This window comes from Apteryx rowi, unplaced genomic scaffold (genome assembly GCF_003343035.1).
Source record: "Apteryx rowi isolate R43461 unplaced genomic scaffold, aptRow1 scaffold_283, whole genome shotgun sequence".
NCBI classification, from domain to species: Eukaryota; Metazoa; Chordata; class Aves; order Apterygiformes; family Apterygidae; genus Apteryx; species Apteryx rowi.
In genome coordinates this window covers 515235-527501 of record NW_020449230.1, presented here as the reverse complement: position 1 = coordinate 527501, position 12267 = coordinate 515235, and the positions used below count along the sequence as shown (strand labels likewise).

Sequence of the window (12267 nt, the reverse complement as noted above, 5' to 3'; positions counted from 1 at the left end):
AAGGCAAAATGCATCAGAAAACTAAATCCGCACCTTTCCACACAAGATTAGGATTGCCTATTTATGACCACATAACCATATCATGTGCCTCCAGAATACAACTACCGAAATGGCTGCTGCCTTTGAAGTGATTGGCATACAGAAGAATAACTGAAGAAAACAATTATGACTTTTTTCTGGGTTTTGTTTTTTTGTTTGTTTTTGTTTTTTGTTTTTAATTATGACAGGAGGACTCCAAGTTTTATTATCTGAAAGGTGTAACGAAAGCAGTCTTCGTGGGAAACCACAAGTCCTACAGTCTGAATATTGACAGAGTACTTTGAACAACAGATTATTTATTCAAACTGAACCAGGAGCTAACTGGAGTCTCACATTCAAGGGTCTACCTTTTAGTAAGGGACAGAGGAACGAATTTCAATTTTGCCTGCCAAAGGACCAGTCACTTTACAGGACACCTAATGTTATTAATGAAAACAAGCATTCTGAAAGTCCATTCCAGAAGCTGGAAGAAAAGGAATGCTTAATAGTCTCTACAAATTTTCCTCCATTTAAAAGAGAAATTAAACAGTATCAGCATTCCAGGCAGAGAGCAGATAGCCGGACATATTAAAGAAACGCTGATCCACTCGTGTTTTTATGAGGACAGTAAGGGTTTGAGACTGGTAAAGACTAACAAATCCCTTTTAAAGGGACGGGGATCACCAGACTTCAATTACTATCAGTATCTTCTGTATCTAAGCAGTAAGTACTTCTTGAAATAAAGCCTAACAAAAAAAGCAACTCCATCCTATAATCTGAACAGTGTGAGATCATGAAAGAATACCGTATACATGGAATTCTTTCCACAGTCTATTTAAAGGGACTGCATTGGATACAGCCCTCCTGGAGTAGCCCATGGTGGTACACGGGCCGTGCACTGAGTGCAAATATTCAGTATTACCAGGACATTCTGAAGCCATCCATCTCAACAGCAGCAGCCAGAGTCCAACCAAGCTTTTAATCAAGAATGAAAATGTGATTCAACAAGTTATGTAGTAAAACAACAAATTCCCAGATTACCTACAATACAAAACCACTCCATTTCACAGAGGCCAAAAGTCACAAGGTTAGAAGTCTGGGACTCTTTGCTCCTAATAACACTACTGAGCCCCTAGATTTATGGCTCTCCACTCCCAATCACTAATCAAGTCAGCTGCAATTCTTACYTAAGATCTACACAAACTCTTCCAAAACAAGTTTGCCATGCTTGAACATAACATATGTTAAATATGATTTAACATAGGCTCTTTTAAGGAATCTCTGACCTCTGAACCACAAGATTTCCTAGAATCTGCCACAGAAGCAATTATATCTCACTTGGAAAATATTTTATGTGCCAATTTTGCTCAGAGCTTCATGTTCAAGGCTTATAGAAAGCTTTAACTAAAACTGAATATACATCTTGGAGTAGCTGTTTTCCTTTAAAGGATGTCTGAACTTCCTGAATTAGCCAGATTTCAAAAGAAAAAAGAAAAAAAACACTAATAGTCCAGTATCTAAGACACCAAGTCCAGAGTACAGAAGTGCAAAAGAAAATGTACCTGAAAAAYACGTAATAAGATTCAACATGACACTTTCCAAGAGACTATGGTTTGAGACTACCAAAAGACTTTTTTTTAAAAAAAKAATCTACACTGGGTCACATTTCAGTTGGCTTCTTTCTAGATCTCAGACCAGAGTGTATCATAAGAGCAGGCATCATGGACAGAGATCTGCCTGCTACAATAGCAGACAAATGCAGCTTATAACACTGCATAGGCAATTAAGCCATGGAAAAGTACCAACAGCAGATATCCACAAACCAAATCCTGCTTCAGAGGGCAAAAGAAATCCACAGTGATCCAGGCAGATGTTCCTTCTGCTAGAGAACAGCTGGCTCACACAGGGAGAGATATCTTACACCCAGAAGTGAAGGAATCTCATCCAAGCACAAAAAAAGGTTATTCAAGGAATTAAAGTTTATTACCAAATACACATACACAGGGGGATTAAAAATTAGCAGAAAATATTAGCTCAATGTTTCAAGTTATTCCTCAAGTTAATTATACTTGCATTATGCTCACCATGGTGCCTTTAGAGCAGAAGGGTTTTTTTTTAACTCACATTTAAGAAAGCTGAGAAACTCAGTGTTTCTAAAACAAAAAGTTTAAGCAGAAGTCTTCATTACAAGAACTGGAAGTACAAACCAAAGGAATCTCCAGTGTAACAGATCAAGAACAGGTATGATTTCATACTGTCATTGTTTTTTCCTCAATTTTGTATCCACTCTGCAAAGTTTATCTGCATGGAAAGTTAGGATGTGCAACCAAGCTTAGTTTGTCTGCATCTGGATGTTCTCCTTTGACTGTTCAGGATGTTCAGATAAGTACACCCATATGGTGACTTGAGGCATGGCTTAGTTACCTCTCCAGGGCTAGATGAATGTATCTGAGAGCCTAGGATAATGAGCTCAGATACGGACATTCATTTTAAAGATTAAGCTGGGCAATATGATTCTGTTAGTAAGAAACCAAGAAACTCTTGAAAGGTGTAAGAGATCCATAGATGCATGTCTCAGCAACTGAAAAGAGAACACAGAAACTGAAAACATGGTAAATGCTTAAAAAAAAAAAATCACGGTAGTCTCCTTGGCCTACATGGTCAAAAGTAAATTGCTACAAACAGAGAAGGCATCCTCTCAAGACATTACCTTCAGACTGCACAGATTTTATTATCATCTTCAGAAGCAAAGAACTGCAATCAAAGTGACTGATTCTAGAATTTGGAGAACCGTACCATCAAAAGCCAAACACCGTCAACATAAGAATTCAGAATTTGTCACAGTTCCTCCCTCATTTACCATATTTAAATCTCAGGACAGACTACCTCTAAAAAGTTACCTGTGGGCAGGGATGGAAAGAGAGAAGGACACTTGATGTACAGATRGATCTTTAGGCAAAGCAGGAGAAGAAAAGTACACTTCTCCCAAAGCAAAGACAGGGAAGAGGAAACAAACTATCTTTTTACTACAGAGGAGGAAAATTCTTCCTTTTCAGTGAGAGAATCTAGAAAAAAAAAAGCATTGTGGAACTTTGGCTCTTTAAGAGCATAGCCAGGAGAGAAGAGATGAAAAGCACATTTTATCCAATGACATCCACAAAGACAATGCCACCTCCAAAAGACGGTTAAGGCTATAAAAATAGAGGAGGATGGAAGAAACAAGCAGAACCCACCCACAAATTTCAAAGTCTAACTGAATTAGCTACACTGAAAGTTTATATACTCATTAAAAAGTTTTAAAATACTTGTTTAAAATGTTATTAGCATTCCAGTGGAACTGAAGTCTCTTCTGTCTATCTTGCTAGGAAGTCGATGGGACCATGTCTTGAGCAGAATTGCTGCAAGGTGACAGACAGCTCAAGAACATCCAGTACAACTTCTGCTCTTAATAAAATTGGTGCAGCTTTTTCAGAACAGCAAAACTTCCATTAAACATGACAGCCACAGCAGAAATGCAAAATTTAAACAAACTTAGCTATTGTTACACCTGAAAGTCCTATTATAAGGTACTGACCTCCACTTATAATGGCTACTCAAGACGTTTTATTGAAGTGCTTTACACAGAAGCCAGATCAAACATTAGTCAGAGATGCATGTTGTGAGCACTGTGCAAGGTACACAGTTAAGATTTAAACTGAAGTTTCACCTTGAAGAAGATCCAAGGTTTTTTTTATGAACAGAACCTACTGACTGCACAGAATGAGTCTTAAGGAACAAAAATTAAGCAAGAGAAATCACATACAAGTTAAAGGCTTGCAGTTGCTGCTGCTCTCAACTACTAGGGTTTTTTTTTGAACATTTTACATGTCTTATTTTAAATATTCCCACTATACATTAAGTATAGTCAAATCTTGCCATCTGCAGTCAGCACACATGAAAAAGTTATAAAAAAAAGCAGGTAATCTAGATAGTATTCTCACATTGTCCAAAGAAGAATACACTGAAGTTTTGAACCATGGAAACATCAGCCAAGGTTCTCTTTTCAGCCATGATAAAAGAAAAAAGGAAAAACCTTAAAACTAAGGATGTATTCATCTCTGTACTGCAACAGAAGTCAACAACAGTCAGTTACATTGCAGTCTGCACTGAAGATTCCTGAGTAAAAGCCTTAGAAGTGATGAAACTTTCTGCTATGATCTAGAAGTAAATCAAGTTGAAACAATCACAGATATGGGGGTCCAACTGAGAGGTTCAAGTACTGCTCAGAGCTTTTCAGGTTCTCCTCTACTTCACAGGAAAAGAAAAACCCCTTTGAAAATGAGAAGGAAAGGTGAAGCATCCCCCATCTCCCTTACTGACACTAGCGAGCAGTCAAATCCAGTGCGTACTTGCCACAGCAATAGAACATCGGTTCTCAGATTGGTGCTGTACTTAGTATAGCAAACAGTTTTCTTCTGCACCAAACAAGTTATGAAACATTTATACACACTTGGTTCTAAATTTCAATTAAGTAATTTCAGTTCAAGTTAAGATACATAACTGTTCTTACACAAATGAATTCATCTAGCTGTATTTCACAATAGCTTTGAACTGCAAAGAACAGACTGAAGAATAAAAACCATTTTTCTGCCTTCTGTAGAAATTGATATAGGTGCCTGAATATAAGCACACGGGAAAAGGAACACAGTAGATCTCCCCTTTCCATAAGTAAAGAGAGTATCTGTTTCCCAGAGGAAGAAACAAAATGGTAGGCTTGCTTTTGCTTTCACACAAGCAAGCTGCCTGTTGACTGACATTAACTATTAAAGAAATTAAACTGCCACTAGCATCTAGCTGTGGAACGAAGAGAGAACATCATGCTTTTTATCCGTGATAGATTTTACTGATGTTAAATTAAATTCTAGTTCATTCAACAGAAAGGAATAGGCAAGTAGTAAGCTGCAGTTTGAGACCGAAGTTTAATTTTAAACTGACACACACAAAGGTGGTGGTGCCTAGTGGTAAAGAATGGGAAGAAAGGCAGGAACCGTACAGGATGGGAGGATCTTGGAAGGCCTGTAGAGGATCCAGTTGTAAGTAATTCTAGAACTAGGACAAGGAACCATTTTTGTGGAAAGATGCTTGTCATGCTAAAAACTCATTAGCATGACTACTGAAAGTAGGAGGGAATAAGTCAGACAAATTAGCACTACTACTTTATTTCTTCCTTTTCTCTTTGGCCACAAACTGAAGTTTGTAAGCACGTTGTGACAGTATCTTCTTAGGTACTGAAGCCCAGGGGAACCTTCAGCAACAACTGTCTTCAGGTAATGGAGTAACTGCCATTAGTACCCAAGTGACAAAGGTGCTCAACAGTGCTACCATTTTGGATTAAGTATAGTACCAAGAGCGAGTTACATCTGTAATCAGCTGCCAACAATTCCTGGAGATGGGGCAAGAAAGGCGAAGTCAGCACATGAACAGTGAAGTTAAGCAGCATAGCTGTTCCCACCTTATAATGACTGAAGAAAAGCAGCTGCTACTTTTTACCACATCTGTTCACACATCCAGGTTTTGATATGCAGAGTTAAGCACGCCTGTCACATACTACAGGTCGGCATTACATAAAAGTGGGTGCAACCGTGCTAATACAAACGGCCTACAGGCTCCCTTGAAACATTTGAACTTGACTTGAGCATAGCCTTGGCTGCAACCGTTCCTAGCTTTGCAACAGAGCAGAACATAGTTATTTGCTCATTTTATAGCTAATATTTGTGTTGTATTCTATCTTGCTATTATTGTCAGCAACAGTAAAGAGATTAAAAATATAAAATTCTGTTTTTCCTAAAGGAATCAATAAGTATCTCAATAAGTATCTCAAATTCAAATACAAGTTTGTTTTTAATCTTATGGTATCACATCATGTATGCCAGCTGCCATGAAGCATTACAATTTTTCTCCCCAAGACAGAGCCATTTGTTGGGGGACAGATTAAGACAACTGTTTAGTATTCAATCATGATCACATTTAGAATCCACTTACATGCTGAAGAACTGCTGCCTCATTCTTCTCCTGAATCCATTTACCAATTACCAGTTATCAATGCTGATGACATCAATTTAGCAGAAGCTTGGGTTTGTCAGCCAATACAAGGGAGTTTCAAACAAGAACATTTGTTAATTTTTATTAATAAACTGTGTCATACTGCACACCTGTAATTGAGTTTCACCAACAAATACACTGAAATGACTGAACCAAGGCATTGCTCTTCAGAGCGATGTCACTGTTTTAAGATTTCAGATGTACGCATCTGAAAAAAACCAGGTTGCAGAAATATAAGCAAACCTCAAAGCTCATGTCTCCTAAGCCATACTTACTGACGCAAAACAGCCGATTGAGGTGAACTCCTTCTACGTTCGGCAACCTGCTACGCCATTGCTGCTAACAGCTTAAGTCTTCTACGACTGCCGAGTGATGGAGCAGTAATGAATCRCCTATATTTATCCTTTATGTACAGAGCTGTTTCACATGCTCCCAAAACCTTGAACGTTTGGCCTGTAATTCTTACACTTACAAACCAAGAATTCTAACAGTTAGATTTTTCACAGCCACATTCCTGGTTCTTGGAACTACTATGCCTTGTATCAGGGAGTACCGATTCAGCAAGTTCAAGCACAGCACAAGAGCACCAATTTGGTAAAAGTCAGTGACTAATTAGAATGAATCCCAACTACACAGCAAATCTAAACTGTTATATTTTAACAAGCAGTCCCAAAAACCAAGAACAATGCTTCTCAGGATTTAGCATAACAAGCCCTGCAGACAGAATGAAGAGGTTTCACTGTTCCCCTAGAAGTATCTGCAGGAATGAGTAGCTGAACAGCAAGGCAGGAAACAATCTCACATCGGACTTTTCCATCCACGTGAACTGGAGAGAAACCACAAGACACTTGGAACGGAATTCAACATAGCACTTAAAATATTAGACATCTACACATACAGATACTCCTATTAACCAGTGTATCTTGTGTAGCAAAGTATAGCTTAAGGCAAGGGACCGTTCATAATTAGGGTCTGTTAATGCAATCTTAAGACTCTATTTCTTCATATTATGGAAACCAGTTGTTGAATCTCAGACATCAGTGTTTCACAGCCTCTAATTATGAACACTTCCCGAGGCTTATAGTTTGTTACACGGACTCAGTTCCGTTTTGCCTCCAGAGACGGATGTTTTAAAACCCTTTTGGAAATTTGTTTTCCAATTCATTAGGCCACAACTTATGAACTCATTAGCCGTAATTCCTTACCTAGTTCAAAACACAAGTGAACATTGATCGCTATTTTGTGAGATATTTATGACATGCTATGTATTTTAGAAGTGACCCACAAGAGGAATGGCTGTATTAGTGACTCTTAACATATTTTCAGACATTTTAATGATGGAGAAGCCAGATATTTTCTTGCCACTAGGCTACATTTCCAAGATGACTTGAAAACCAATAGGTTGGGCATCAGCTTAAAGAAATAACACTAAGTGAGCCAAAAAGATGCATTTAGACTTATCACCATCTGAGAATAGTCAACTCAATTTCTTCATCTTCTTGAAGGGATGAAGATGCTAAGCCAGCAAACCAAGAAGGCTCCCATTCATACGTGTAGGTTAAATAAAAGTAGGGAAGGGGGAAACACCATGAACAATTTCCAAAGCCCTATCCATGTTGCAGCACATGCCAAAGCACAAACCTGATTTTTCTCCTTTGCAGGTCACCCTTAAATACATGTTACTGCTATCGAATGGCAATATGGATTTTTATCTAAGCACAAATCACTACAAAGTTTGGAGACAGCTATATATACACCAGATCAGCAGTAAATAACCACCTTCAGTAACCAAAAGACATTAAAATGCTTCAGAAAGTTTTCTTGAATTTCTTGCAGGTCAAGACTAAAACCTGATAAAAGCCTGATCACCCCCCCATTGAGACAATGGATCTTTTTAATTCTGATGAAGCACTATTAACCATCTGCCAAAATGCCTATAAAGGAACTATCCATGTGGAATTCTGCCACAGAGTAGATGTTGCACAACACCAAAAAAGGCTTTAAGCAGACCTTTTACAAAACTCATGTCGCTAAGTCCACCCAGAACTTCAACTGTTAAGTTTAGAAACAAAGAGTCGGCCACAAGTAAGATGACAGACATCACTTGGCCACCTGAATTGTACATTACCTTTCTCTTTGACCAGGTCTTTCAGAGACTGCCACTTCACATCAAATGGAATATTTGTAATAAAAGCTCGGTATCTTTTAGCAGGGTTGGCATATGGCTCAAAGCGATTTCCTCCTCTTTTGACACTTTTCTCTTTTCTTTTTTCATTTTGGCTTGGCCGTTCACCTTCACTGCAAGCAAAGAAAGATATTCAGACACATTAACTACTCTGGCATTTGACCCAAATCATGCCACCTCCTAGAACATACTTTTCATATTCTTAAAATTAAATCAAAACTCGCAAAGTTTAGTCTATTACTGTTATTTGCAGAACAACTATAGAACTGTACACCTTTATACACAGTTGGGACCCACAGTACTAGTGCTGCACAGCATATTGTAACAAAGACTTTCTAATAGCAGACGGCTTATAGTCATCAAGACCTACTGTTTTTCCCCACCTTCCTCCAACTAATTTAAGTCAAAAGTTTTCAGTTTTATAGGCTATCTTTAAAGTAGACCAAGCCTAACCTCATCTCCTCACAATGCTCCAGACCAAACACATCCAACCCTACTTATTTTTTTCTTAACACATGGAATTACTTAAACAACTTCAATAAAAATAATGCATTGACCCACCATATTTGTAGTTTTGCACTAGAAGAATCTTAACAAAATGATCCTGCATGTAAGCACTCAGGTCACTATGACTGCTAACAAACAACATTTTTCCCCCCTAATGAATATCATTTTTGGACAATGCCACTAATTCAGAGCCTCCGTGCCTTACGACAGATGTACCGGATGATTCTTTTAACTATATCAGAACACCAACTCTGACATGTCAGATTTGGAAAAGGAAAAATGAAGACTATTTCTCTAACAAGCTATGTGAGCATCAGGTCTTTCAGTATACAGACCTTTCATCAGGTCTATATATTGAACAGCAAGTGTTTAAAAAAATAGGATGATGAAAAACTTCAGCACAACATGACTCCATTAACTGATATAACTAACTTCCATGTTTACAAGATGCAGAAATGCACCTTTACAAAGAATTAATGAGAAAACATTAACCACAGAAGCTGATAAAGTTTCTAAAAAAATGTGCTGTACTTACATTGAGTTTTAGCTCAACTTAAGTAGACCTGTAAATTCCAAGCCCTGTCAGAAGTTAGTATTTGTATGAAAAATCCTAGCTCTGATATGAACCTACTTCATTAATACTATTCTTTCCTTTAGAATCATTTCAATCAGTGATATAACAGCCTGCAGTGAAAGTATGAGGATTTGTAAGAAGCTGCATATTTGAGTGGGTTCCTCATTTTTACTACATACTCATCTATGCTTTTTCAGCTATAAGCATTCAGCTACTTTATAGATACAGCTGTAACTGCAAGCAGAATTTGGCTCTACATATGCCCATCAGATATCATTCAGTCTCAAGGCCAAAGACAACATAGATTCTGCACATGAATAATATGCTGGAAGAAGAGCGTGCATGCGCATGCATAATTCTTTACTTATGTAAAGTATTTATTTCACCAAAAAAATGAAATGCTTAGACTTCTTCCTCATCAAGTTTTTTTTAAAATACTTCTTGAGTAACAAAGTCATTAAAAATCCCCCCCCCCCCAAAAAAAAACAAATTCAAATCAGGATGATCCTTTAAACACCATAACTTCTATTTAGCTGAAGAAATAACACATATACACATAAAACTGAACACTTGTAGTAAAAGCTACATCCAGTGCTCCAGTTTTCTATGGTTAATCCTCAAAACAGAATTGTTCAAGTTCCACCAAGGTAGAGCTGCTGTATAGGATGGTTCAAAGTCATGAGCTACAATGCAAACACCTTTGACAATCCTGCATTTAATGCTCCCAGATCAGCTTGCATACACCTCAAGTTTTGATACACCTTTAAAAAAATTCAGACAAGCCACAGTACCCACAATTAAAGGCAAGCTTTAGCCTAGAACATATTCCTATCATACTCAATGTAACAAAAATCCAGCCAAGTACAGGAAACCCAGAAGTGTCAGAGAAAATAGTTAAGCTGCAGTATTTTTCTTTTGTAGCATTTCAGACAACACTTCCGCAGTATCCCCCAACACGCTGAAAGGACCAGAACGGGCAGGCAGAGGTCCACACAGACAGCTTAAAAGATATAGTCAGTAGGTATGAAGACAACTGAGCTTTTAGGTCTCTCTTCCCAGGGAGTTCTAGCTAGCAGGAGAGGTTGAGCTCCTCTCAATCCTGCATCATCTCCCCAAACACATCATTCCTGTCAGTATCACAAAGTTAGGAGAATAGGYGAGATAAAATTCCCAGAACAGGTTTCTCCATCCCAACAAGGAACAACTGTAAATAACTGTGACCCATTTATACCAAAAGCACATGAAGCTAAAACAAGATCTATAAAGAATAACGCATTTAAGTTCTACTTACTGAAAATATTTTCTCTACTTTGATTTTTTACCTTGGGTTAGAGAACTGAAATGCTCCAGCAAGTCTCAAGAAAAATTCTGTTTGTGATAAGTGTGTGGAAGGAGGAACTGAAAGGGGAGCTCTTGTTTTCTCCCAAGAAATGGACTACTACACACAGTACTCTTCAAGATATATTTCAGAAACATGCCACTTATACCCAGAGAAAGTGGGCCACAAGTCAATAAATACAGCAAGAATCCAAATACATTATACATAGACTCCCCCCCGCCCAGAACACTGGAAGTATGCTCACATGAACATTGACATTATCAGTGTAGACATGTTAGCTCTGCTACATGGAGCTTGATGTTAGATACAGAACTGAATCTAGAAAAAATGGCAACCCCCCTGGAGAAAACCCAAACACCTAGAGGGTCAGGAAAAGGTCTGCCTCCTGAACCAGAACAAATTCAAAATCTTTATTTATACTTTCAGGAATGAATCTTCACCTCATACAAGACAAACTGTTGTAGTCATATTATCCGGAGCTGCAGGATCTGCTATAGTTGACAAGATCAAGCTTTGGTGTGCAATCAAGGTGTAACCACAATCCAACGKTTCATGTGAAACTAAGCCTACAAATACACCCAGTAGAGACAGATGAAAGAAACTTTTCAAGCTAAGGTACCATATTCGCCTCTTCACCATACCTCTATTATCTCCCATCAGCTACACACCAGTTAGCCGGCCTCAATTATTCATATCTTGTCAGCTCTTGGTTGGACAGCAGATATGCAACATGTCTGGGCATAAGTCTTCAGCAGCTTGAAATGCAGCTGACATACAACTATGTAACATGCCTCAAGAACACCAGTTAAACAAATCTGACCTCAAGTCCAAGATTGCTCACAGAACATCAGGTTCAAAATGCTAATTCTTATCTTCAAGGCCCAGGGTCAAAAATTAACTGAAAAATTGCTGCTCATCGCATAGATTTCATATTAAAAAAAGTTTCTCTGAGAATGAAACTTCCCAAAATGAGATTAATATCCATCCATGCAAGTTACATGCAGTTCAAGCTTTTCTTGTTTATGACCTCCACATTTACAGGCCAGTAATTGTAAGCTCTGAAGCTTCTTTAAAAAAAAAAAAAAAAAAGTTCTATAACATTTTCCTTACAACAGGCACGTAACCCCTAGCTAGTGCCTGGCATCAACTTCAGGCCAGCTCTTGCCCATGAGGCACTTGAATCAGATGTCTTCCTAACCCACACCACTGGGACATCATTAACCATAGAAGAGAAGCACACTTTGATCCAGACTCTGCAGCAGTGAGAGAAGATCACTGCCTGAGCAGAGCCTAATTATTATCACCCGTCTGCTAAGGCTAGGACAAAAAGTAATTAACTTAAGACATCAAAACCCAATCCTCTGGCACTAGCTGTATCTCTAGAGGTGCACTTCAACCGTACCCTAAGGCTTGCGCGGTGCACATAGCGCCAGGACGGGGTACTAGCTACTTCCACACCCCGGCCTCAGGCCAAGAGCGCTCCCAGAGGCGCCTCCCCGGGGCGGCTCCGTGCCCGCCGATCTCCGCGCCGCCAGCTGGGCCGCCATGGCAGGCGGCGCGGCG

General features: G+C 38.7%; 1 protein-coding gene across 9 annotated transcripts in view; it reads right to left on the bottom strand.

Annotated features, from left to right (window-relative positions):
* Positions 1-12267, bottom strand: part of HNRNPM (heterogeneous nuclear ribonucleoprotein M) — a 28382-nt gene that overhangs the window by 15713 nt on the left and 402 nt on the right. For 8 of the 9 annotated variants that reach the window (XM_026068909.1, XM_026068911.1, XM_026068905.1 and 5 more), the window contains exon 2: positions 8228-8397. In XM_026068909.1, coding sequence (XP_025924694.1) covers positions 8228-8397 — 170 coding nt within the window. Of the gene's footprint in view, positions 1-8227; positions 8398-12267 lie in introns of those variants that run through there. The other variant, XM_026068908.1, reaches the window with a different exon arrangement.